This window comes from Bubalus bubalis, chromosome 6 (genome assembly GCF_019923935.1).
Source record: "Bubalus bubalis isolate 160015118507 breed Murrah chromosome 6, NDDB_SH_1, whole genome shotgun sequence".
NCBI classification, from domain to species: Eukaryota; Metazoa; Chordata; class Mammalia; order Artiodactyla; family Bovidae; genus Bubalus; species Bubalus bubalis.
Window position 1 is genome coordinate 49474516 of NC_059162.1, and position 27781 is coordinate 49502296.

At 46.8% G+C, this 27781-nt stretch overlaps 1 protein-coding gene across 1 annotated transcript in view; it reads left to right on the forward strand.

Moving 5' to 3' along the window:
• The first annotated feature begins 6379 nt into the window (after positions 1-6379).
• Positions 6380-27781, forward strand: part of ABCA4 (ATP binding cassette subfamily A member 4) — a 144415-nt gene continuing 123013 nt past the window's right edge. Inside the window, exons 1-5 of the mRNA XM_025288233.3 lie at positions 6380-6507; positions 15834-15927; positions 17298-17439; positions 19982-20121; positions 26387-26514. Coding sequence (XP_025144018.3) covers positions 6442-6507; positions 15834-15927; positions 17298-17439; positions 19982-20121; positions 26387-26514 — 570 coding nt within the window. The 5' untranslated portion in view covers positions 6380-6441. The remainder of the gene's footprint in view (positions 6508-15833; positions 15928-17297; positions 17440-19981; positions 20122-26386; positions 26515-27781) is intronic.

A 27781-nucleotide genomic window follows, 5' to 3' on the forward strand; every position in this document is an offset into this window, starting at 1 on the left:
CCATGGCATGTGGGTGTGCATGCACGTGCCCACAGAGCCTCTCAGTTGTCTGTCAGTTGTGTCTGACTCTTTGCGACCCCATGAACTGTAGCCAGCCAGGCTCCTCTGTCTATGGGATTCTACAAGCAAGAATACTGGAGTGCGTTGCCATTATCTTCTCCAGGGGATCTTCCCAAGCCAGGGATCAAATCCACGCCCTATAGCACTTTCAAACAAAGTAGAAGGCAGAGACAGCTCCACAGTTGCGTGGTTTGGTGAGAAGAGGCATCTTCATGAATTGAAAAATGCACACGTTTTTCTTGGATACAAGAACAACCTATACCAGGGCCCATGGTTTGGTCAGTAAAAGTAAGTGAGATTTCACCCACTCCACTCTTCACCTACACAAAGTACCAGCTGGACCTAATGACCTAGCATGGCCTCTGATTTCTCTACCAACTTCTGTGCTTTCATAATGATAAACTCAAGCTTCTCTCAGGCCCACAATAAAACATTCTGTGACTAGGCTCTGAGTGACTCAACTAAGGTCAGAAAACCACTCGTGACCAATCAGCTCTGACCGCAGACCCACAGCATTTCCTAGTCTACTGTAGACCCTTTCCTTGGCATTGGGGTCATCCCCAGAAGAGAACAAGTCTGTGAGTCAGGCAGCCAATCTGTTGGCAGCTCCTACCCAGGTTTGGATAATTTTTTTTTGGAGAAAATTACATAAACTGAATTGTATTCATTTATTGTACTATTGGGGCTTCACAGGCGGCGCTAGCAGTAAAGAACCCACCTGCCAATGCAGGAGAGTTAAGAGAACACGGGTTCAATCCCTGGGTCAGGAATATCCCCTGGAGAAGGGCATGGTAACCCACTCCAGCATTCTTGCCTGGAGAATCCCATGAACACAGGAGTCTGGCGGGCTTCAGCCTGCAGAGTCAGACTGGACTGAGCACAGCACATCACACTACACTATTACCTTATCAAATATTATTGAATAAGTTAAGGAGATGTTATTCGTTACAATTGAAGGAGTTTGAGAATTTAACTGCCAATTATTTAGTTTTAAATCTGGTAGGAGTAAACTCTGGAGAAGGCAATGGCACCCCACTCCAGTACTTTCGCCTGGAAAATCCCTTGGACGGAGGAACCTAGTAGGCTGCAGTCCATGGGGTCGCACAGAGTCGGACACGAACGACTGAGCGACTTCACTTTCACTTTTCACTTTCATGGTTTGGAGAAGGAAATGGCAACCCGCTCCAGTGTTCTTGCCTGGAGAATCCCAGGGACGGGGGAGCCTGGTGGGCTGCCATCTCTGGGGTCACACAGAGTCAGACACGACTGAAGTGACTTAGCAGCAGCAGCAGCAGCGGCAGCAGGAATAAACTCAAAGTTAGAAAGCAAAATATTTTCCCTTTTGTCTTACACTGTGATGTCTGAAAACTGTCTTTATGCTTATGACATAGATTCATACTGCTTCCCACCCCACCTGTAATCACCGTTTTCAAAGAAATATGTGTCCAATGATGGATTAGGGGAACATTGTATTTTCTTCAGCTTGTTTCAAATGAACTATTGTTATCTATTGGTATCAGTTCATTATCAAGTTTATCTCCACTCCAACATTGCAGTGTTTCTAATTCATTTAGCTTACATATTTTCCTGAGTATTTTCTCCAAGAAGAAACTTCTTAAAATTATAAATTATTTTTCTCTGCTACAGAATTTTTGCAGAATAACTGGTATAAGTAATAGAATGTTTCTTTCTTGATCACACTGCATTTCAACCCTCAGAAATAGAAATGAAATCTTTAAACTTCACCATTTGTCTTGAATTTCTGTACTTTTGAAGATAAATATAGGTTGATATAATCTATCACTTAACTTCACAATTCCCAAACCACAAACAATTCCCAATCCTCGTGTAGGGTCCTAGCATGAAACCATTGCATTCCCTACATTTACATCAATTCTAGATTTACTCCCAATCAATTAGTGTTATTGGTGATAACTATCCATGGGGTCACTAAGAGTCGGACTCGACTGAGCGAATTCACTTTCACTTTTCACTTTCATGCATTGAAGAAGGAAATGGCAACTCACTCCAGTATTCTTGCCTGGAGAATCCCAGGGACCGGGGAGCCTGTGGGCTGCCGTCTATGGGGTCGCACAGAGTCGGACACGACTGAAGCGACTTAGTAGCAGCAGCAGCATGCAAGGAGATCCAACCAGTCCATTCTAAAGGAGGTCAGCCCTAGGATTTCTTTGGAAGGAATGATGTTAAAGCTGAAACTCCAGTACTTTGGCCACTTCATGCGAAGAGTTGACTCATTGGAAAAGACTCTGATGCTGGGAGGGATTGGGGGCAGGAGGAGAAGGGGACGACAGAGGATGAGATGGCTGGATGGCATCACCGACTCAATGGATGTGAGTCTGAGTGAACTCCGGGAATTGGTGATGGACAGGGAGGCCTGGCGTGCTGCAATTCATGGGGTCGCAAAGTGTCAGACACGACTGAGCGACTGAACTGAACTGAACTGATAAGAATAAAATGTGAAGTTATTAGCACCATTCTTGATTAACTAGGCATATTCTCAGAAGCATTTGAGAAAACAACATAGGATTTATTTTGACATAATTTTTAAACAACTATAGTTACCTGCAAGGAGTAAGGTGGGGAATTACACTTAAAAATAGCTATAATATTTAAAGAGTAATTGTCCTCAACGTCACCAGTCGTTAGGGAAATACAAATCAAATCACAGGATACCATTTCATACCCGCTAGGATGGCTATTGGGCTTCTCACATGGTGCTATTGGTAAAGAACCTGCCTGCCAATGCAGGAGATGTAAGAGACTTGGGTTCAATCCCTGAGTCGGGAAGATCCCCCTGGAGGAGGGCATGTCAACTCACTCCAGTATATTTGCCTGGAGAATCCCATGGACAGAGGAGCCTAGCGGGCTACAGTCCATAGGGTTGCACAGAATCGGACACGACTGAGGCAACTTAGCACACACGCACAGGATGGCTATTATAAAACAAAACAGAAAATAGTAAGTGTTGGCGAGAATATGGAAAAATTGAAGCTCTTGTGCACTACAGACGGAATGTAAAATGATGCAGCTCTTATGGAAAACAGTCATTTTTAAGAAAATTAAATGTAGATTTACCCTTTGATCTAGCAATTCCACTCCTGGGTGCTTATCCAAAAAAACTGAAGGCAGAGACTTGAACAGATATTTGTGCACCTATGTTCATAGCAACATTATTCACAATAGCCAAAATGTGGAAACAGCACAAATTACTGTGGATCAAAGAGCAATGAAATATTATTTTGCCTTGAGAAGGGAAGAAATTCTAACATAATGCTACAATATGGATGAACCTTAAAGATTATGCTAAGTAAAATAAGCCAGACACAAAGGACAAACACTATTTTTTACTTATGTGGGTACCTATAGTAGTGAAATTCATAAACACAGAAAATAGAATGGGCCTCGGCAGAGGAGGAGGGAATAGTGTTATTGTTTAATGAAGATAGAATTTCAGTTTGGTAGGATGAAAAACTTCTGTAAGTGTACAGTGGTAATGGTTGGACAACAATATAAATGTACCTGGCACTACTGACCTATACACTTAAAAATGGTTAAAATGGTAGATTTTATGTTACATATATTTTGCCACAATAAAAATAGTGTCAACATCAACCAATATTTGTGTAGACAAGAACATCAGTTACATGGGAATAATGCCACTGCAGTATCATCAGTTGAGTTTAACAAAGTGCTCAAAGTTTAACATTTTCTGTTGTAACTCAATGAAAAACAGAATATTTGTATACTGTGACAAGACACAATTTACATAGCAGATATCTGATGACTACAACTTCTTCCCTTTGGGAATTTGAAAGGAGGCATATTTTTTCACCAGCTGTAGCTCCCCACAGCAATTCCACATGCTCTCCAAGTTTATCCTCCCTGGGGAATCTACTTAATCACTCCCAGGGCTTAATCTTCTGTTTATATGCTGATGAGTCCCAAATCTATGTCTCCATCTCAGAACGGCCTGCTGAATACCTCCAGCCAGATAGGGAGGTCATAGGGACCTCAAAGTCAATATGTCAAATCTGAGCCCATCTTCTCTCCCACTTCCTCCTACTTCCCTAGGCCCTCCTCTGGCATTCTCCCAGTTACGGGCAACACCAACTTCACTATACAGCCAGCCAAGCCCTGAACTTTAGTTACTCTAACTGACTTCTCCCTCCTCTTCCTCACCCACTTCCAGTTAGCCACCCAGCCATCTGTGCTGCCTTCCTTTTGTCACTCCAGTCCCTCCCCTATTACCTGCTGCCTTGGCTCAGGCCTTCTATTTCCCCCACCACTCCCTCCCTACTGCCAGAGTGAATTTACCCCTCTTGGCAGCCACTGGATTAAAATCTCCAATAGCTTCCTACATGATTAAACCCATACTCTGTAGCATGCAGCAATATCGTAATGATTCTGCACAGCGCCCACTTCTGTTTGGGTGTGCCTTGCACCCGTGGACCACTGAGCGATCACTTCATGGGGGCCCGGGAAACCTCAGTCGAGTCAAAGGTAATCATCAATTTGTCGGTCTAGTTCCCTTTCTAGTTGCTTCTTTCAGCATTTCTCCATCCATATCCTCCACTTCAGCCTGTTGTACTTCTGGTTTTCCTGGGCAGGATTAAGCTATTCCTGCCTCTCTGGCTTTGCATGGGGTTTAAATGAGATGTTCAGAAATCTGGCATTGTCATGTGTGACCCTAAGCACAGTATTTAATCTAACTAGACTTCTTGTTCCTTGTCTTGTAAACACCTACCATACAAAATTATAGTGAGGATATAATGAAATGACATATGCAAAAGTGGTCTGTAAACCATAAAAATAAAATGTTATTTTGTAATTCATCAAAGCCTAACTTTAATGCCACCACTTTCAACAAACTTATTTGATATCCTAAGCAGAAACCAAAGAATTGATGCTTTTGTATTGTGGTGCAGGGGAAGACTCTTGAGAGTCCCTTGGACAGCAAGGAGATCCAACCAGTCAATCCTAAAGGAAATCAACCCTGAATAGTCATTGGAAGGACTGATGCTGAAACTGAAGCCCCAATACTTTGGCCACCTGATGCAAAAAGCCGACTCATTGGAAAAGGCCCCAGTGCTAGGAAAGATTGAGGGCAGGAGGAGAAGGGGACAACACAGGATGACAGTTGGAGGACATCATCAACTCAATGGACATGAGTCTGAGCAAGCTCTGGGAGACAGTGAAGGACAATGAAGTCTGGAGTGCTGCAGTCCATGGGGTTACAAACAGTCAGACAGGACTTAGCTACTGAACAACAAGCCAGAAACCATTCTCTACCTCTTGGAAACCCTACCATACACAGCCTGTTTGTGCTCATGGATTCCACCACACTCCTTAACTTATCCAAGTTCATGTCTCATGTCTACAACCAGATCATTAATTCCATGAAGTCAGCAGCCATTCCTACTCTATGACTCTTCCTCCACCCTATCAAGGTCTCAAGGGTCTGGAGTCTTTAAAAAAAAAAAGTAACTACTAAGATTTGAAATGGTGGAGACTAAAAGTTCCCAGTGGTGAAGCAGCAGAAAGGCTTCTGTTTGAGATGTTTGGGATCATGGATCCACCTGCAAATGATGAGTCCATCCACCGTGAGCTGGAATATAGTAGCTTATCCACCCACTATTTCTTCTCAAGCCTAGACTGTGTCAGACAAGACTGGCCAATCACAGTCTGTTCTGCTGAGCATGGAGGTTTCCAGAAACTTTTCCACCACAGCTCCAGGTAGCCATGACTAGCTGATCAATTTCAGCACAGGAGAAAAAAACTCTTTACCATCCACTAAACTCAGAGATGCCTACAAATAGCTGACCTAAAGTCACTACAGAGCAAGATAAAGGTTTTTTAAAAGGAGAGATGACTTCAGATCTGGCAAGTGATCTGACTGGGCTTTAAAGTAGTCATCAGTCCTTGGGTGCTGGCTCAGGGCAAGCTATTTCAGAGGACACAGCCCACCCTATATTTATGGGGAGAGATTCTGTCCCAAACTGAAAGGTCAGAGATTCCCAAAGGCATATCCCCTTCAGGAACTCTAGGAACCCCTTTGATGGACAGGGAGTCTGAGGGTCTTGGTTTCCCATGAAATGCCCCCACCTCGATTCACTTGGTGCTCAGTCACTCGTGTGTTCCCAAAAAGAAGCCAACAGAGTGTCAGCCTGCTTTCCTCCACGAAGGGCTTATGTGTAATTAAAAGGGATTATGCTTTGAAGAAAGTAGCCTTTAATCACCCCGTGAAGGACACAGCAGCCTAAGCTAGAGGTGCTCTGGGCACCATTTATGTCCATTGCTGCCTGTGAACCCCTGTCACAGACAGAGGGCTGAAGTGATCTCCGATCTTCCGTGATCACCAGCATGGGCTTTGCCAGACAGATCAAGCTTCTGCTGTGGAAGAATTGGACCCTGCGGAAAAGGCAAAAGGTAAGAGAGGAGACTCTGTGGTCTTGGACTGAGGAGGTGTGGAGCAAATAGACAATGGAGAGAATGGGTGGGGTGGGAGCAGGGAGGGTGAGAAGCCAATGGGTTGGTTGCTATTTGTCACCGAAGCAGCAAGTAATGTCTGGCTCCTCAATGTGCCGCTCTGACAAGTGTCCTTCCCAGGAAGATGCGCTTCTCTGTCCTGAGGTAGCCACCCTCCATCCACAGCCCAGCGTGGCCATACTGTGAAGTCTGCTTTTGCCTGCCCTGCACATGAATCCCTCCCCTGCCCCTGGTTTTTAAGCCTCCGTCTCTGTCTGCATTCCCTTGTGCATTCATACTGTGTGGCAGAAAGAGTCCAAAGCCCTGAAAATCAGGCTCAAAGGAAAACTACGGTTTCCAAGAGCTTCCCAAACCAATGATACTATATTTCATTGGTTTTAAATGGCACACTGTTTTATCACATTTCTGAAATTGAACTACAGCTCACAATCAAATGATACATTCTTTTCTTAGTGTGCAAAAACAACAACCCATTAAAAAAGGTAACAACGCATCTTGATGGTGTCTTAGATTCGATGAGCTATAGTATCTTATCAGCACCACAGATGTTTATTGAGCCTTCCGGTCAGCACACATGTACTGGGCTGAACCAGGGACTTAAAAGGCACAGATCCTACCCTGGACTCATTTCTAGTTTGGCTGAGAGAAACTGAAGTATGTTTTGAGACCAAGAGCAAGAAAAAGGATCACAGGCCAAATATCCCCTGAGAAGAACAGCCAACAGCCACAAGAGATCAGAGGACCCCAAGGGTGTACATGTAAATCCAACTGGCCTCTGTAAATTTTTTCTGGGAAAGGATACAGAGTGAATACGTAACTATAGATAATGCACATTGCTGCGGCCTCAGGTGCATGGAAATGCTGGGTGACTAAAGGAGCCAAGAGAAGAAGAAGCAGGGGAGGATTGAGTGGATAGGACTGAGAGCCAGGCGAGGTAGGAGGAGACGGGGAGGAAGATGGGCTGTGGGGAGGAAGATAACGGATCTGTTCCTAGCCTCGATTTGGAGTGGGTTTTTGTGATCAGGACAGGATTTTCAAGGGTATTGGAAAGGAGGTTGGAGAAGGAAGGGGGCCAACAGATGGAACATCTGAGGACCCCTGATGAGTATCTCAGTCACAGTCCAGTCAGAGGGACTCTAATGGAAGGAGGCATTAGCTGGTAACCGAGCTGGTACCTAGGAGAAGGCAATGGCAACCCACTCCAGTACTCCTGCCTGGAGAATGCCATGGATGGAGGAGCCTGGTAGGCTGTGGTCCATGGAGTTGCGAAGAGTCTGACACGACTGAGCAACTTCGCTTTCACTTTTCACTTTCACGTATTAGAGAAGGAAATGGCAACCCACTTCAGTGTTCTTGCCTGGAGAATCCCAGGGATGGGGGAGCCTGGTGGGCTGCCGTCTATGGGGTCGCACAGAGTGGGACATGACTGAAGTGACTTAGCAGCAGCACCAGCAGCAAGCTGGTACCTGAGGATGTAAAAGAGCTCCAGGTGACATGGAGGCAGCAATTGCAGGATACAATTACCACCCCTACAGCTGAGAGAACCAGGGAGAAAGTGGGATTGCTAAGTCTTAGAAACAGGTGATGTCAGCAGAGCCGAAATGCAGATCTGTGAGGAAGGGACACAACGAGGCCACTGTTGAGGTCTCTGAGCCCAGTCTCAGGCTCAGACCCAAGAGGAGGAAGCCCTGGCTGGCAAGAGGGTTTGGAGCTGAGAGACAATAGGTTAATAACTGGCATGAAAGGGAGAAGCAAGGGCCACAGTCAACCAGTGGACAGATGATTCTTCCCATTTGTGTGTCTTGGACAGGATTTAGGGAGACTGCAGGGGAAGTCAAGTTAGGATCCCTTCCTACTGGGAGACACCATTATCCTCAGGCTACTTTCCTTTGTCAAAGCTGGTATGATTTTCAAACTAGCACTGAAGTGATATGTTACCCCAAGAACCCTATACTAAAAGTAATCAGAGACTTAATCTCTATTTCCAGGAGCTTCCTTTGTAGAATGCAAATAGGCAAAAACTGAAGCAGACTCGTTATTAAATTCATTCATTTATTCATTTGCTCCTTCAGTTAACAGATACTTAATAATCGAGTCATTGGAAAAGACCCTGATCCTGGAAAAGATTGAGGGCAGGAGAAGGGGGCAACAGAGGAGGAGATGGCTGGATGGCATCCCCGATTCAGTGGACCTGAATAGTGAAGGACTGGGAAGTCTGGCGTGCTGCAGTCCACAGGGGCGCAGAGTCAGACATGACTTAGTGACTGAACAACACAGTGATGGCCAGGCACTTGGCCAGGCGCTGGGCACACAGTAACAAGACAATCACGGTCTCCGCCTACATGATGTTTAGTCTAGATTTTCACTCAATTTTACTCTCAACGTGCTCTTCATGGTCCTCTAAAAATGCACCCAGGGACAATAGCTGCTGGCCTGAAATGATTCCATTCCTGTGGCAAGTGTGTTGCTGGTACAGAGAATAACCCTATTTTCAAAACCCCTATCTTCAAAACCCTATTGGCTCAGAGGCCCTCACGGTTTCTGCTTGCTTTCCCTGGTGCTGGTGGGTGGTCTCTGTTCAGGGATTCTATCTTCTCCCCAGTGTGCTTCATGGAGGCAGCATTGCCAGCGCCTCTGTGGTGAGACAGGGCCTTTCAGGCTGAGGACCTTGGCTGGGGGAACCTCCCAGGATGCACATAGTCAGGCCTGACAATCATTTGGTGCCATTGGGATGACGGAGATTGAAGTCTTTGTCTGGTGTGCCTCCAGCTAGCTTCTCCACTGCTACATTCCAGGAATTTCCAGGATGTCTGGGTATGATGGAGATATCCCCACAGCCCCCAGTAGCTCTGATAGGGATCTGTGGCCCCTTCTGTACACTTTTTGGAAGCTTCTGCCTCCACAAAATGATGACTATAAGAAAGAAAAGAAAAAAAACTCACCCAGCCCATAACCCAGCTCCTAGGTTTTTAATTCCTCAGACTTTCATGGTTTTGGATGTTTACTATTGTGGCCAGAGCAAGAGCAAAAACCAGATACCAGATTTCCCCCTTCCTCCTCTCTTTATCCCTTAAGGTCATAAAAGGAAAGTCTTCAGATCTTTGCTTCCCCCACCCCCATCCCTTTGTTTTTCCTTCCTCTGTTGACATTTATCAAGTATTACTGAATGTCTGGCGTCGCACTAAGTATCGCTTCATTTAACCCTCATCTCAATTCTGTGAGACACCCACCACTATTATCCACCATGGGCATCAATGACGTCATTGAGTCTTTGGAGGTTAGTGACTGGTGGGGCTGGACCCAGGGCTCCAGGACAGGCAGACACGCCAGGGACCCCGCACTGCCCCCAGGTAGCAAGCCCTGTGTAGTACGCTGGTCAGGAAGACAACAAAGATAGGGTGACCATCTAGTTTATCATCCAATCCAGGGTAGCTTTAAAAGTGAAAGGAGGCACTAATGATGAGTATACCAGAACATAAGTGTAAAGTGATAACAGACCTGGGAAAGTGGGTTTTATGGTCACTATCTGTGACCTAGGGGCTTCCCTGGTGGCTGAGATGGTAAAGAATCTACTTGCAATGCAGGAGACCTAAGATCAATCCCTGGGTTGGGAAGGTCACCTGGAAAAGGGAATGGCAATCCACTCCAGTATTCTTGCCTGGAGAATTCCATGGACAGAGGAGCCTGCCGGCTACAGTCCATGTCGCAAAGAGCTGGACGTGGCTGAGTGACTAACACTTCCACTTTCTGTGGCCTATTTATCCACGTGTTAAATAGCCCCTGTCCTCATGGAACTCAGAGCCGGGGTGGGAGCAGCTATCTGCGCACAATGACTGAACAGCAAACCATGTGCAGCAGTGGAGAGGAAGGCGGCGAGGGGCAGGAGACGGAGATGAGCTCTGGGAGATCAGAAGAGAGAATGGGGTCGGCAGAGATAAGAGCAGACTCCTCAAGGAGTTCATTCCCCAGAGTATGCATTTCTAGTGATAAGAGCTCTCCCACTGTTCCCTAGCAAGTACACACTTGCTCATATTTCGATGAGGCGGGCACTGTGTTGAGTGAGTTTATAAAGACATATTAGGTGTGTCTCTTGCCCCTTAGAGCCCACAGTCTAGGGCCCCTTGGTGTCATTTCTCTGGTCCCAGCTTCCATATCAGGGCAGGATATTTGGGGAAACCTGAGAATTCATGGAGCTTCCCAGGTGGCTTGGTGGTAAAGAACTCACTTGCCAATGCAGGAAATGCATGTTTGATCCCCAGGTCCATAAGATCCCCTGAAGAAGGAAATGGCATTCCACTCCAGCATTCTCTCCTGGGAAATTCCATGGACAGAGGAGCCTGATGGGCTACAGTTCACGGGGTCGCAGAGAGTCAAACATGACTTAGCGACTTAGCAGGCGCACATGAGGATTTGTAAGAGTAGGGGGCTTATCATTTCCTGGGCCCCAGACCTGGGCATCTGGTATATCCATGACCTTTGATCTAGGGGCCAGAATTAGGTGAGGAGAACCTGGCAGGTGAGGGAAGGCTGGGCAGCTAGTTCCAAACCTCCTCAGGTCCTGGGGCATATTCATTCAGGATGAGAATCCTGTCTGGGCTCTCAGTTGCAGAAGGGGAAATCATGCAGCTGTTTGGATCCTTGGCCACCCGCTTTCAAATTGAAAACAGAGTAGGAGGGAAGAAAACCTAACTGACCAAGGTTTCAAACAACAAGCATGACTCTGCCCTTCCCTGTGACCCCCTCCTCCCCTAAGTAGATTGAGTGGTAAAGGGGGAGGAGGGGGCAAAAAAAAAAAGAGAGAGAACAAGGAAATACCAGTTTGAGAAAAAAAATTTCCACCAGCCCCTTCTGAGCTCAGGCTGGGCTTAATTAGTTACAGACATGTTTAAAGACGAGGGGTGTGGGGGGTAGAGAGCTACTCCGAAAACATGTGTTTAATTACACTGTGGAATTTCTCCCTAGGGTATGCCTGTGCACAGTTGAGCATCAAGGACAAAGATGCCGCTCTGGGATGGGGGCTACACATACAGTTCTGGGGGAGGGGACGAGGTTGTTGTGGGGACTTGTCAGGCTAGAAAGGCTAGAAAAGAATTGCTGGTGGTCTTTGTGCAGGAAGTGAAGTGTGAAATGCAGCCCTACCTAAACAAATGCTCGCAGAGTTGGAACAGTAACACTGACTTCTCCAAAACTGCTTTTCAGAGATTACCAACTACTACTTGGGCCAGTGGTTCTCAGTCCCAGCCACACACTGGAACTACCTGAGAAGTGTTAAAAAACAAACAAAAAATACCAAACTGATGTCCCATGGACAGACACCCTGGTGTAATTGATGTGGGGCATGGCCCAAGCTCCCTACAGATTCCTGCATTCAGTCATGTGAGAACCGCAGACCTAAGTTGATGAAGGTGATCATTTGAGAGGCAGGGACTTTAGGTGGAAAATAGAGGCCCTAACTCAGAGATGTGGTAAAGAGGAAAACCTGCAAAGCTGTACTAGTCCTTGCCCTCAGCAAAGGGTGAAGGAGGAAAGTAAAGTTCTGAACTGGCCTCCCCAGATAGGTGGACTTGCAAAGACCAGATATTTCAAAACTACAAGTGTGAGTGAGTAAGTGGGTAAGAGAATGTGTGACTTACATGACAAAGAGGGATGAGATCCACTAGCCTGGGTTTGGGAATTTTATCCACGGGACAGGTAGGCTAGGCTGGCTGACTCTCCCCTGGCCCAAGATCCTCCATGGAGTAGGGGACAGTGTGTGGTTAGTTTTCTCAGAAAGCCCCATGCTTCCAAACTGAAAACTGAGCAGTTTTGACTCCAGAAAGGGAGAAAAAGGAGGAAACGTGAATGTGAGTGGAGGGCAGACCTAGGACCTTGCAGATAATTTAAATTATAGCTCCTTGCTCTTCAGACTTTACAATGTCCTGTCACTTATAATGTCCCTGTGACCCTGTGGGAAGTGAGAGTCAGTAATAAATGTCTCAAGTCCATAGAATGTTTCCATGTGCCAGACTCTGCTTCAGGTGTTTTACAAACTGAACTCACTTCATTCTCACAGCTGCTCTGAGAGGTAGGTCCTGATAGCACTCCCATTTTACAGATGAGACCCCAAGGCATGGAGAGATCGAATGGGTTACCCGAGGTTGTACAGCTAGTAGACAGAAAAGTCAGCTAAGAACCTCGGCTGTTGACACACTTGTAACCCTCAGTATAAGCTATAGGATAGAATAGGCCGATTTCACAGATGAGAAAACTGAGACTTGGAGATAAAACAAGCCCCAAAGTGATTCCTAACCTAGGTCTCCCCATTCCCAAATCAGCAGCAATGTTTCATATACCAGCCTATTCCCAGGTAGGCATTGCTACATGGAAGGTGGCTGACTTACTAGATGATAGACAGCCAATGCTGCAAGCAGTTGTCTTAAGGAAGAATCAAAGATGTAGAATTTGGACTGGTTGTCTCATTTCCTTGGTGAGGACACCAGGAATAAGTTTTGGTTTCATAGTTTGCACCTATCACTCACATTACTATCTTGCAGAACTTGCTCTCCAACCTTACCAAGTGATGGGGACGGGTTGGAGAGTGGGTGGGATGGGGAAATTTGGGATGGAAGCTGTGAAGCCAGCGTACTGTCCATGAGGGAAGCAGTTTGTTCAATTTGCAAACTGTTGTTTACCTGAGCCACTGAGTCACCTCCAACTTTCCAGAGAAGCCTCCTAGACCAGTCTTGACAAAGATTCACTCATTCCGCCAATATTTACTGGACATTTTTTATAAACTTGGCCCTGTATTGGGTGTAGTGACAAGGACAGACATGGTCCCTGCCCTCAGGAAGCTTATAGCCAGGGAGGGGTCCACCTGCATGAAGGAGTAATGACGATGAGTGCCATGGGAAGAGCTCTAGTGACCAGCAAGAATGGGTGTGTCCTTAACAGTGAAACAGGGTCACTGTGGACAGTTTTTACCCCTCCACCCTTGATTTGCATGGCTTGGGGGAAGGGCCAACATTTTATGACTATCAAGCGTGCTCGGAGTCAGTCCTTTTAATACTGGATGGGACTTGTCCGATATTGGTGTTTTGCCATTTGTGGGGAGAATGTATAGGAGAAGCCTTAAAAACGAGTGGTTTAAGGAAAAATCTACTATTCTTTCTTCTTCCCATAATGTTTGTGTGAGTTTGTCTTCTAATACATCATCCCTAGACATATTTTGGATAAAAGGTTTTGTAAATGTTACAACAGCATAATCACCACCTATCCTGAACATTTTTTTCCTTTTCTTCAATGTATTGTCTTTTTTCTCTCATTGACTTATGTTATGATTTGTAATAATCTGCTTGCCAGCAGACCTAAGCAACAGAGCAGGAACAAAGATTTATTGAGCATATGCTCTGTTGTCTACTGCAGATGGTGATTGCAGCCATGAAATTAAAAGATGCTCACTCCTTGGAATTAAAGTTATGACCAACCTAGATAGCATATTCAAAAGCAGAGACATTACTTTGCCAACAAAGGTCCATCTAGTCAAGGCTATGGTTTTTCCAGTGGTCATGTATGGATGTGAGAGTTGGACTGTGAAGAAAGCTGAGTGCCGAAGAATTGATGCTTTTGAACTGTGGTGTTGGAGAAGACTCTTGAGAGTCCCTTGGACTGCAAGGAGATCCAACCAGTCCATCCTAAAGGAGATTAGTCCCGGGTGTTCATTGGAAGGACTAATGCTAAAGCTGAAACTCCAATACTTTGGCCACTTCATGTGAAGAGTTGATTCATTGGAAAAAGCTCTGATGCTGGGAGGGATTGGGGGCAGGAGGAGAAGGGGATGACAGAGGATGAGATGGCTGGATGGCATCACCGACTCGATGGACACGAGTTTGAGTAAACTCCGGGAGTTGGTGATGGACAGGGAGGCCTGGAGCGCTGCGATTCATGGAGTTGCAGAGAGTCGGACATGACTGAGCGACTGAACTGAACTGAACTGAACTGATGTTGTCTGTCATTCTCATGAAAATTTAAGTACATTAGTCCTAACCCATAGAAAAGGAACAAAGGTTTATTGAGCACCTGCTATGGTGTCCACCATTCTGCTGAGAATTTAAGTACATTTCTTTGGAAGGAACAATAAAGGGTTAAATTTAAAGCCACATGAATAGCCCCTAGCTGATCTATATAGGCTTACATTTCTATTTTCAGCCATCTGCTTAAATTCTGCTTTAGTTTTAATGTGTTTGGGGGTTTGGGTGGAAGAACTATTACATTCCCCAATACATATCTCTTGCTACCAATAATCCCACACCTCCAACCACACCCTGACATGCTATGCCTTGGAGTATGGGCTGCAGCAACCAACTGGTTCTTCTTTGGAGTCAAGAGTCCTTAAACTCTAAATTGAACCTAAATTAAATACCCACGTTCAGTCATATGTTGATATTGATAACTTCTTCCAGTATTGTAAAATCTCATGGCAGTGTGCCCTTCTTTGTTTATTTAAGCAACAAGAAATTGTTGAAGAAAAATGTCAGTAAATTTAGATTTCTGGGTTTGACTTTACTGTGAATCACAGTATTTCATGGAAGGATTTGCACCTTCATTCATTCATTCAGTGACCACACATGAAAGTCCAGTGGCACCATAAGAAAACAGGGCAGTGAGGAGGGGGAGAGCTCTGGGCCTGGAGACAGGAGGCTGGATTTTGGCTCCAATGCCGTCACTGCCCATGAGATACTGCACCAGTCACCTGCCCTTCCTGGGCCCCTGTTTCCTCATCTGCAGAAGGAGAGGTTATCAGGAGACCTTTACTACCTGCGGCATCAGCATTACCTGGGAGCTTGTTAGACATGTGAGATCTGATAGGGCCTTACAGAATCAGAATTTGCATTCACGTGCACAGCAACATCCAAAAAGCACTGAAGCACTTAGCCTGATGATTTTTGATGAACGTACTGTGTTAACAAAGTTTTCAATTGGGTTGGCCAAAATAATCAATTGGATTTGTCCATATCATCTTATAGGAAAACCCGAATGAACTTTTTAGCCAACCCAATAAAATAGAGGCAGACTGGAACCCAGATGGACACCAAGTCTTGGGAGTCCAATATATCAGAGTAGAGGCAGTATGGAAGGTAAGGTCTAAAAAAGGAAGTCCCTTAAATATGCCACAACCAGAGGTCCTGTTGCAGAGACAGACATGGAAATGAAGTGTGTCTGCTCGGGGTATGTTTCCTTTAGTCACTTAGTATCACTGGTCTTTCTCACTTTGTGTTTTGTTTTTCCAGATTCGCTTTGTGGTGGAACTTGTGTGGCCTTTATCTTTATTTCTGGTCTTGATCTGGTTAAGGAATGTCAACCCCCTCTACAGCAAACATGAATGTAAGCATAACAGAGCTGGGGTAGGGGGAGCCTTGGCATGCCTGGAGGTCCCTATCACTTTGTTTAGAAAGGGTCTGGGGACTGGGGGTTGCCAGGATCTGATCTGCTTATCATCATTTCATGCCTAGAATGCAGAAAACAGACATTATGCAAACTAATTTTTAAATCCTGCACATTCTACGCAAATACATGTGGTTACTAAAGAATTGTGTAATTATTTTTTGTTTGGCTGGTGTTTTTCTACACCTAAACTCTTTGTACTTTTAAAGGGAGCAGATTATAGATGAGTTCTTTGAAATATTGGGTTGGCCAAAAAGTTCGTTCAGTTAAGCTGTAGATAAACCCAAACAAATTTTTTGGCCAGCCCTATATTTTGAAGATAGTTTAGGGATATGTTAGGCATGGTGCTAAAGAAAAAATAAGAAGGGATATCACCAGTCCAGGTTTGATGCATGAGACAGGGTGCTCAGGGCTGGTGCACTGGGATGACCCAGAGGGATGGGATGGGGAGGGAGGTGGGTCGGGGGTTCAGGATGGGGAACACATGTACACCCATGGCTGATCCATGTCAATGTATGGCAAAAACCACTACAATATTGTAATTAGCCTCCAATTTAAATAAATAAGAAGGGACAGAAAATAGTGTATTAATAATGTAGTATTTCTTGGACCCCAGAGGTGTCCTGGGACCGAGGATGAGCCTATGTGTGCCTCTCTTACACTATGCCCCTCAGAGAAAGCTTTCACCTGGTTTCTGGCTGGGATGACTTCTTCTGGGCTCTTGGCAGCTGGTGTGGGGTCCTCAGGAGTCATACCAGCTGCTCAGTCCCCTGTTCTGGTTTTCCATCCTCTTGTTAGTGAGTTTCAGGCCCCATGTTCTGAATCAGCCTTCTGTCCATCAAACCCTTGCTGGTTTACCTCACCCCTCAAGGAGCCTATAACCTGGGCTCCCTCTTTAATGCTTGGGGGTAGATGCTTGATACACAGTTGTGGAAGGAATAGACAAACCTCTTCTCCTCCTTAAACATCAGCAATGCATGGAGGCTTCTCGCTCTAACATCACTCCACCCCTTCCATCTCCCCACAACACAGTGTGCTCCTCCTCTGTTCGCCCTTCACAGGTCCATCCATGCCTCTGTTAGGTATGTTTCCATCTCATTACTACCCTGGAAGCTTGAGAGAAGAGACCCTGTCTCCAGCACCCAGCACAGGGCCAGGCGTACATTAGATGCTTCTGCTTCTTAAACGTTGGTACATGAAGGAAAGCACCAGAAGGACCAGGGTCCATCCTGCAGAGGCTCTAGCTCCTAGAACCTGCATCCTTCTTAATGTCAATGTCTAACTCCTTGTCTTCATTTCCTGTCTTAAAGGCCATTTTCCCAACAAGGCGATGCCCTCAGCAGGAATGTTGCCATGGCTCCAGGGAATTTTCTGCAATGTGAACAATCCTTGTTTTCAAAGTCCCACTGCAGGAGAATCTCCAGGAATTGTGTCAAACTATAACAACTCCATGTAAGTGCTGGGATTCCCACCGTACACCCTTTATACTCCTCTTGCCTCGGAGTTCGTGTATGGGCACACAGAGCATGTGCTGCTGAATAAGTGGTCTCGTGGCTTGAGGAAGCCTTAAATTCAAAGGACCAGGGCATGTTTCCACTCTGGAACATTCTGTATCAGCTGTCAGGGCACTTGAGGAAAAGGCTACAAACTTAGGCCAGATGACAGAATTTCTTGGTCCTTATATCCCAAAGATATGACTAGGAGTCTGATGTCAGCACCCTGCTGAAATGTGTCTACTGCCTCCAGCTCATCCATCTGCTCAAGCCGAGTCACTGGATGAGAAACACTCCATTCCCCTTCTGATTCCTTATGTCACTCTCCACCCTGAATCAACTCTGAATGATCTCTGTTCTTTTAAAAGTCTTCTTGGACATCTAAAAGCTAAGAAAATTGTCAGGGGAACTTTTGAGGGTGAATGAAACCAAGTTTACAAGGTGAAATTTGCTTCTTGGAAGAAAAAGAGACAATTTCCAAATCCTCTGTCATAAATGTCATTAGTTGTCTTGGTTGGCCAGATCTTAGGATGTTGCTTGAGAGCAGTAGTTCTTAACTTGTAGGGCTGAAGACCATTCCCAGAAGCTGATGAAAACTGATGGTCCCCTTCCCAAGGAAAATGAGGACACACACACCCACAGAACATTACACTGTGCATATGATTTCAGGGCATTTGTGGACTCCAGGTTAATAACCTCTGGTCTGGGATTGAATTTCAAGTCAAATTCCATAAGAGAGTCTATATTTGGAATTCCCTTGAAGTAGATAGGGGGACTTGATGTAGCATGTTCTATAGACAGAGGCTCCAGTGTTCTTGCCTGGAGAATCCCAGGAACGGGGGAGCCTGGTGGGCTGCCGTCTATGGGGTCGCACAGAGTCGGACACGACTGAAGCGACTTAGCAGCAGCAGCAGCAGCAGCAGCAGGAATGAGGACACGGTTGTCCTTCAGCTACTGGGCTGACCTCCAGCTGCAGTTTCTGATGCTTATGCCCAAGGGTCACCAACAAGGGCTTGTTGGAGTGCAGGCTTCACCTACTTGTATAAACATCAAGTCAGATGGAAACTGAGATATTGGGTTGCTCCAGTTCTTTCCTTAGAGGAGATTTGGATATAATTCCGCCAGGGCAAAACTGCATTTTGACAAAAAGAAAAAGAACATTTGGTAATTCCACTTAATACTCAGAGGTAACCTTCCCCACTGGGAACAAACTGTGACTGCTTTTGCCCTACAAAGGCAAGAGTAGTTGTGACAGAGACTGCCTGGTCCACAAGCCTATAACATGTTTGCTAACCCCTGGTTTATTGGAAGACAGAAGAGGGAACACAGAACACCCATCTTCCTGGAAGACAGCATTTTAACTGGGCTCCCCTGGCCGCAAACATCTTAATTTACAATCTGTACTTTCAGCTTGAGCCTCCTCGAGGTGCCTAAGAAGAAACACTTGCTTATCCAGTGAGACCCCATGAGTCACGGGATGGGATCAGGGGTGCTTTGGAGGTGCTTCAGCGGCAGCTCCGTGGAGCTTTGGTGGGACTGGCTTTGAGGGTCCACAGGTTGAGAAGTGGAACTGGGGAGGGGAAGCAGCTTTGGACTCTAGCTGTGTTCAGCATCTGAGCCAGGAAATCTGAGTTTCATGTTTCATGTGCATAGTATGTGTGAGATGTTGGCTTACTCAAAATTAATTTGCTTGCAAGGCACAGAAACACATTTAAGCAAGTTTAAACCTCAGAGGGAAAGATATGATTTGGACACTAGACCTTCTTAAAAAGCCAAGAGCAGCAAGCAGTTCTCTGGGAGGGGGACAAGAACAGAAGAACCACCAGGAGCTGCTCCCTCCTGTCTGGGCCTACAAGGTCCAGCCTCTCCACCACCGTCTGGGGTTCTACTCCATCTGCCTCTCTCCACTGAGCACTCTGCCCTGCTTCTCAATGCCTCGGCTGGTGCTAGTGGCCCAGTTCATGACGCCTGGGCTTGGGCAATCAGAAGAGCATCTCTGAGTACCATTCAAATTCCTGGGAGCAAATTTGTTTCCCCAGCTTTATTTTCCTTGTCCAATCAGCCTTGGCAAAGGTGTGTGTGTTCATGCATGCAAGGAGGGCTTTGTAGATTAAGTATGGCTGTTAGAACCTGAGTATATGAATGGCTGGAAGGGCAGGTCTCAGAGAAGTGGGTACTGGCTGAAAAGAGCCCCTAATAATATCTCCTATTATCATCCTAAGACTTCTTGGAGGAGGAAACACATAGTGAAAAGAGTTGAGAAGTGACCCAGCCCTGACAAAGTTGGAAGACTTTTGACAACAAATTGCTCAGAGCCTCCGTTATCTTATATGTATAAGGAAGTAAAAATATCTCCTTTTGTCTTGGCAATATTGAGAGGATATATAATGTAGGTATATGCAGCGGGGTCAAGCAGGTGGTATCTTAAAAAATTACACAATGTATTATAATAATGATGAAAATGACAGCTATGTCTTTAATGATGAAGCTCATGCTTACAGCTTGGCAAGGGTGTATAGAGATTTTCAAGAACTCCTCATGGATGCACCAGAGAGCCAGCACCTTGGTCAGGTTTGGAGAGAACTCCGCACCTTGTCCCAGCTCATGAACACCCTCCGGATGCACCCCGAGAGGATTGCAGGTGAGGTGGGCTTCAGTGTTCTTAAGCATCACTTGCTTCTCGTTTGCCTCCTCCACCAAACTGAAAATACAGAAAGGAATTAGATTTGGTTGGAAAAGATACCAGAGGGTGTAGGAAGGGATCTAGAGACAGGAGGAGGCTTACCTTGGTGAGAACTCCTCTTTCTACCAGGCCTGAATGTAGAAAGTTAGGAAGGAGGGCAAGAAAGGTCTCATCCCAGGTAAGTCGCGAGATAGGAGAATGCGGAAAGATATGTGCTCTGGAAAGTCTGAGGCCAGGTGAAGGGGAAAGAGTTCATGGAGCCTGAAAAAGATGTGGACCACATTCACAGAGTCCCAGAGAGTGAGCTACCCAAGACTGTGCAGAAGCAATGCCAAGTAGCAGTAAAGAGCCAGGAAGATCGGTGCACATGTTTGTTGTTGTTATTTCTGTTGTTTAGTCGCTAAGTCATGTCTGACTCTTTGTGACCCCATAGACTGTAGCCTACCAGGCTTCTCTGTCCATGGGATTTCCCAGGCAAGAACACTGGAGTAGGTTGCCATTTCCTCCTCCAGGGGATATTCCCTACCCAGGGATCAAACCCACATTTCCTGCATTCGCAGGTGGATTCTTTACCACCGAGCCACTGGAAGCCCAGAGCATGTGTTTATCACGACATAAATATGTATAGTCCTTCTTTTTATTCTGGTAATATTCAGCGTCCCAGGCCCTGAGGCACAGCAGGTGCAAAGTTGGGGGAAGTAGGATTGGGGGCTGGTAGGGCTGGTAGGGAGGTGCCAGGGAAGGTCCAGGAGGTCAGGGGGTTGAGGGGAGTAATTGGACTACACAGATAGGGTCCAGGCTGCATATGGATGAAGGAGAAGCCAGAAGGACTGAAACTGCCCAAGGGAAATGGAGAGGCAAAAAAATGGAGGCCTCAGAGGGTTCCATGACGCTGGTTACAGACTGAGAAAACAACAGGATAGAAAGATTGACAGCTGTGGTCAGAATGTGAAATATGTGGATTCAGGATTTCAAAGGCATGCAGGACAGATGAGAACAAGCCCCCAGGCATGGCCCTGGAGGTTGAAGTGGAGCAGAGGTGAAGGTTAGGCGACGGGAAGGCAAAGGAAAGCAGGCTAGATGGACACAGATGTTGCGGGGGTGGGAGAGCCCCCTGGAATCCAGAAGCTTGAGGACAGAGGGGGAAGGAGCTCCCTCTCCCATGTCCCCCCTCTCCAGGGGAAGAACTAGAAACAAGCAAAACCCAAACCCAGAAACCCTCCGACATCTCTTTTCAGAGCACAAGTGGATGCCGTGCGGTTTCGCGTCCGCCATAGGCTCCTCTGTAGGTGGTTGGAGTTACTGGCTATGGAAACAGCCTGGGCACCAGGTGGACCACACCCCCTTTTCAGGGGTAAATGAACAGCTGGAAGGCAGCAGGCTGTCCAGGACCCCAGGGGTCAGTGTGGTTGTGGGGGTGGAGAAAAGGCTGCCCGGGTGGGGAAGTTTGTTCAAGGATGGGCTCAGAAGCTGTAAAGGAAGTGGTTTGTGGCTGCTGGGAAATGTCAGCTCTTTGAATGGAGATGAACTGACTATGAGGACGACCTTGCAGGATGACAAGGGTGAGGAAGGTGATGTCCAAGAAGACAGGAGGGGCTGGATAGGACAGCTTCTGGCTAGGGAGAATGGTACGAAACAGTCGCCCAGGGCTCCTCACCCATGCAAGCCAGGTAGTGTGCTGGTCCCTGGAGACAGAGTCATTAGACCAGTGCCCTCCCCCGAGCGATCCCTGGACAGAAGTGGAAGGCCCAGGTCCGCACCCTGTGGGGGCTGCTGGAGGGAAGCAGGGGGCCAAAGAGCATAGGTGAGTCGGTCCAAAGAAAACCCAATCCTCCTGCCACTGGGCCACCTTCTCCCTTCTCTCCCCATTGGAGCAATAAAGCACAGGAGTCTGATCAGATGACGGTTAAGATTCCTTCATTACATTCTACTGCTTCCAAAATCAGTAATGCATACACGTTATGTCGTAAAACTAGATTACAAACACGACCTTCTTTGCTGCTCAGGAGTTTACTAAGAGTAAGGGTTGAAAGAACCGCAGGGCCTTGCAGGGTCTGGGCACAGTTGGCATTTTAATATGAGGGAAATAAGGGGGAGAAGCACCGACAAGGCAGCAGTTTTTCCCAAGGTTGAACAGCAGATGAGAACACGGGCTTGCCCAGCGCCTGGAATGACTATCCACCCTGTTCATCAGTGCACGTTTCACTGCGTTTTCTCATTGTCAGATGGTCTGGCTGGAAGGAAGCAAAAAGGAAGTCATTTCAAACCACAGTGTCTCTGTGGTCTTTCAAGCCTTTATATGAAGACCGAAATCACTGCTTACAAGCCAACACAATGCTAGTTTTGAATCAGCATACAGGTGCTTCTTGTGTCAGCCTTCAGGCTGTGGGGGAACATTCCCCTCATGAGACTGGCTTCGGGGGGGTCTGGGAAAACAGCATTAGAGGAGGCCAGCTGAGACTGTCCAAAGGAATTTGGGGGCTGAGAACACGGACTCTGCAGAACCCCTGTCCTTGGTGGCCATGAGAGGGGAAAGCAGACCATCCCCAACAAAAAGTACAGGGTGTCTGAAGGAATTTCTGGCCAAGCACTAAAGTCCACAGTCAGTAGTGAGGATAGCTTCAGAGTCTGTCCCTGGGCTCCCAGGACCTTGCTGGCTGTGAGCACTGAATCCTCAGCCCCAGGCTGCAGTGGAGGGTTAAGCCTCTGAAAGCAAGATGGGCGGCTGTCACTGGTGTGTACTTTTGCTTGTCAGTTCCCCAGTCACCTGGGAAAGTATGCCAACAGTGACCTAGGGCATTTTCCTTTCCTAGCAAACCTGTAGTACTGCATTCTCCACAGAGGAGGATTAATGGTAAAAAAAACTAGCCGTGAAGCCCCCTCCCCTCTTACCCCCAAGCCAGCTCTGCAGTCTCTCAGTCATCTTTAAACATTGCCCTCTGAGCCTCACGCACGCATTTTCCTGGTCTCCCCACCCCCATCCCAGCCGCCCTGAGTTCCATGGGCCTCAGCAGCCCCTTCCCCCAGCCTCTAATCTTCCCAGGGAAGAGAACAAGAAGAACAACATTTTAAACTACATTTATTTTCTTTTCCTCGGGGCCCCCCAGTTCACATTTCTCCCTCGGGAATCCTGCTGTCTGGTATCGGCCGCTGCTTTCATTCTGGCCCCACATCTCCCTGCAGGGTGGCCCCCACCCTTCCTCAGGTGTGCTGAACCAGCACGCTCTTTCATGCGCCTTCTCCCTGGGGCCACGGCAGCCCAGGCACCTGGGTGGGAATATGGGCCAGGGCCAAGTTGCTGCCAGTTCCCCTTGTTTTGTCCCTTTTCCCAAGCGAGATGTTTGTAGATGTTTGTATGTAAGGTCAGGCGAGGGAGTTAAAGAATAACGAAGAGTTCAATAGTCAGATAGGGTCCTGACTCTCAGGTCAAGACAACAGTTATTTACTGGGTGTCTCCTATTACTCCATAGACATTCACCAAAGCCCTGATTCCATGTCAGGCTCTAGTGCTGGGTGTCACATAGAGATGACTTGGAGGGCTTACATCTCTGTGCCCAGCTAGGTGTGATGGGGAGTGTGATAAAAGCAGTATCTGTAGCTCTCTACTCTCAAGAGACTCTGTGAGTGTGTGTGTGTGTGTGTGTGTGTGTGTTGGGAGTTGTGTTGCTGGATGTCAGAGGATATAGTATGATGCTGTATACAAAGAGATGATTTGGAGATGAACTACCAAGCTGGAGCTCCAGGGGAAGAAAAAAGAGGAATCTGGGTTTGGAAGATAAGTTATTGAAAAGGAGAGAAAGCAAGAAGAAAATAGAGCAGCCCCTCTCAGAACCACTGCTCTCTCCTGGGGTAGTGTCCCCGGTCCATGGTTTCAGCTACCTGAGGTCATCCAGTCTGAAAATGTAAGTGGAAAATTCCAGAAGTAAATAACTCATAGGTTTTAAACTGTGTGTCTTTCTGAGTAGCATGATGAACTCATGCACTTACCTGCCTGGGATGGAAACCATCCCTTTATCCAGGTGTCCTGCCCATTAGTCACTTACTCCCTGGCTTTTCAGATTGACTGTTGGAGTATTACAGTGTTTATGTGCAAGTAAGCCTTATTTGATTTAATAATGGCCCCAAAGTGCAAGACCAATGATGCTGGCAATTCAGATATTCTCTTACTCTGCCTAGTTTATAAATTAAACCTCATCTTAGGTATGTATGTACAGGGAAAAAAACACAGTATATATATATATATATATATATATATATATATATATATATAGGGTTTGGTACTATCTGCATCCACTGGGAGGTCTTGGAATGTATCCACTGAAGATAAAGGGACTATTGCAGTCAGGTCCTCCTTAAGGCTTTGGGTGACACTGGATTCCCTGGTGGTACAACTGTCAGGGTGCTCCATGGTGGTGAGGGAGGCGTCCATGTGATAGAACTTCAGGGTTGGTTCCCTGAAGCTGGCCCCAGCTGCATGGGCAGGCCTGTGGCTGGCCCATCCCCTTTCAAGAGGAAATTAGCAGAACATCAATCTGGAGGCGGCATATACAAAGAAAGTCATGACCTGAACATGAAGGGTGGCTGTCAAGCACTCAGGGAACCTCTTGGCTGCCTGGGGAAGGGAGGATTTGGGAAGAGAGCAGATGAGGCACTGTAGTATTAGAACCTGGAAGGAGCAGGGACATTTGATGATTAAAGTTAAAGAAGAACTAAGAGATAAGCAGTCAACCAGGCTCCTGGCAAAGATAGGATGTAGAGATAAGCATTTTCATGCAACCCAAATACTTGAGTCTGACACAGCTGAGCAACTGGAACTGAAATGAACTGCATGTTGAAATGATTTCTTAAATATCTGGACCCTCTGCCATCTTCTCTGGCTGGTGCCTCCAGAACTGGAGCAGTGGCCAGCTTGAGACTGAAGGTTGGCCCTGGAAGCAGGCAGAGAAGGTGAGTGGGAATTCCCTAGAAAGGGTAAGAATAATATTAATGCAATCAGGACAAGCATTTTTTTTTTTTCAGTTGAGAGCTAAGTACTTTACATTCTTTATTCCAAGTCACTCCCACAACAATCCTAAGAGGCCTATGTGGAAAATGCAGACCCAGAGAGGGTCAATCACTTGCCCCAGGGTCACTGTAATGGTTAGGAATCCTTTATGCCTCCTTATAAAGAAATTTCTGCTTCTAGTGGGTTTGAGTGGAGTGGAAAGAATGTGACTGGGCTGATCAGGGCATGCAACTGCAAGCCCAGGCAATGGACCCTCCCCTTTCCCCACTTGAAGATTTTCTTGCCCCAGACAGCCCCATCAGTCTTAGTCCAAGTCCATACCCTGAAGTTAGAGCCATAGCTGATGTGACAGAAACACCAGGAAGGGTTGTCTGCCCCTTGACAATGGCACTGTAGACACAGCACGTGTCTCCTCCAATTCCACGTGTCTAGGGTTTGAAATCAGTCCTGAATATTCATTGGAAGGACTGATGCTGAAGCTGAAACTCCAATACTTTGGCCACCTGATGCGAAGAGCTGATTCATTTGAAAAGACCCTGATGCTGGGAAAGATTGAAGGTGGGAGGAGAGGGGGAGGACAGAGGATGGGATGGTTCGATGGCATCACCAACTCCATGGGCATGAGTTTGAGTAAACTCCGGGAGTTGGTGATGGACAGGGAGGCCTGGCGTGCTGCAGTCCATGGGGTCGCAAAGAGTAGGACACGACTGAGCGACTGAACTGAACTGAAGGGTTTCTCAGCCTCAGCACTATTGACCATTTGAACTGCATAGTTCTTTGTTTGGTCAGGGAAGCAGGGTTCTTCTGTGCATTGTGGGATATTTAATGGCATCCACTAGTACTTACCCACCAGTATTTTCCAAGTTGTAACAACTAAAAATGTCTCCAGACATTGCCATATATTCCCAGGAGGACAAAACTACTCCTCACCCCACCCCATTGCCCAACACCAACTCTGCAAAGGATCTGATGACCACCACCACCTCCAGACCAACCTAGGTTTTTTCAGCTTGTGTGCCTTCTCACAAATTTTGCCTATCTGCTCCAGCAGTAAATGCTGTGACTGTTTTGGTGACAGGCCTCACCCTTAGGTGCTCCCATGGAGCCCCCAAACAGAGCCTTCCTCTGAGAGTCCAGTTAGAAATCACTTCTAGATATTTTCCCTTATTCGACCCATTTTTCCTTCAACACCCTGCTCTTTTTCTCTTTCGTATGCAGGAAGAGGAATACGAATTCGGGAGGTCCTAAAAGATGATGAAACATTGACACTGTTTCTTGTGAAGAACATTGGTCTGTCTGACTCAGTCGTCTACCTTCTGGTCAACTCCCAAGTCCGTCCAGAGCAGGTAGGTGGATGTCATTGGTCCAGTGGTCCCTGGAGGGGAGGGATAGGCACTGAGCCTGAGAAAGGCAAGGGAGACCTTGAGTTTCTTTTTTCTTTCTTGCTTTCACATTCAGAAGCATTCAGATTCATGCCACATGCTCAGGAGAACACCTCGGGTTCAGTGAGATGATACAGTCCCCATGATGGGATTCTGAAGTGGCACAGAAGCTGGCAGCACTTGAAACACCTCAGAGCTTTAAGACTGGAAGGAACCTAAGAGATCACGTGGCTCAAACTCCCTTTATTGTTGAGGAAACTGAGGTTTATTCATGTAGCCATCAAATACATAGAGAGGTTTTAGGTACCAGAATGCAGTGGGAACAATGCGAGGAAACCCCTGACTCCGGGAGCTCACATTCCAGTGGGGACAACAGGCGATGACCACGTAAGCCAAGGGCACCTACGTGCGTTCCCAGGTCGCGAGGAAGGTCCGGCAGGGTCTGAGTTAGGAAGGGAAGGGGGGGGTAGTTTTCAATGTAATCGTCAGAGAAGGCCTTCCTGAGGAGATGCTATCTAAGCAGATCTTACTGAACAGTAGACCCAGTGCAAATGCCTGTGAGAGGAGAGTGCCAGCTGAGAAACAGGCAAAGCCAGGATCAAGTGTGCTGAGGTGACCTTCAAGGTCATGGAGCCTGATAACAGCTGCACACAGAGCAGACCTCTGCTTTCCTGGGCCGTGTCTCCTCAATGCCAGGCAAACTGCTTGTAACTCCGCTAAATCTGTGTCATCTGTTTTCATAATCTCCTGTATTTGTTCAGAGCATTTTTACCACTAAAGTAAGACTTCCACCTCTCTGAGCACCTGAGCTCCTCACACTAATCCCAAGATGGGTCAAACAGATGAGAAACTTGACATGCCTGGTGGCCGAGAGACTGGTGCCCAGCTATAGAGCTGGAATTGCTGGAGCTGGAGTGGAATCGGGGTCTTCTCATTCCCAGTCTTGGGCCCTTTCATTGGTTCTCAAGGTCCCCAGACCAGGAGCATCAGCAAGGACTGGGAGTAAATTCACAGGCCTCACCCCAGACTGACCAGCACTCTCCACTTTAACAAACCCACTGGATGGTTCTAACAGCTCAGGGGTGAGAACCATGGCTCTAATTTAGGGCTTCATGGGCTCCTGGCCCAGCATCCTGGGTGTGTGGGTTCCTAGTGTGATAAACACAGTGAGAAAGCATGATAAGCAGGAGCCTTAGCACAGACATCCTGCCTGCCTCTCCTGGCCAGGACG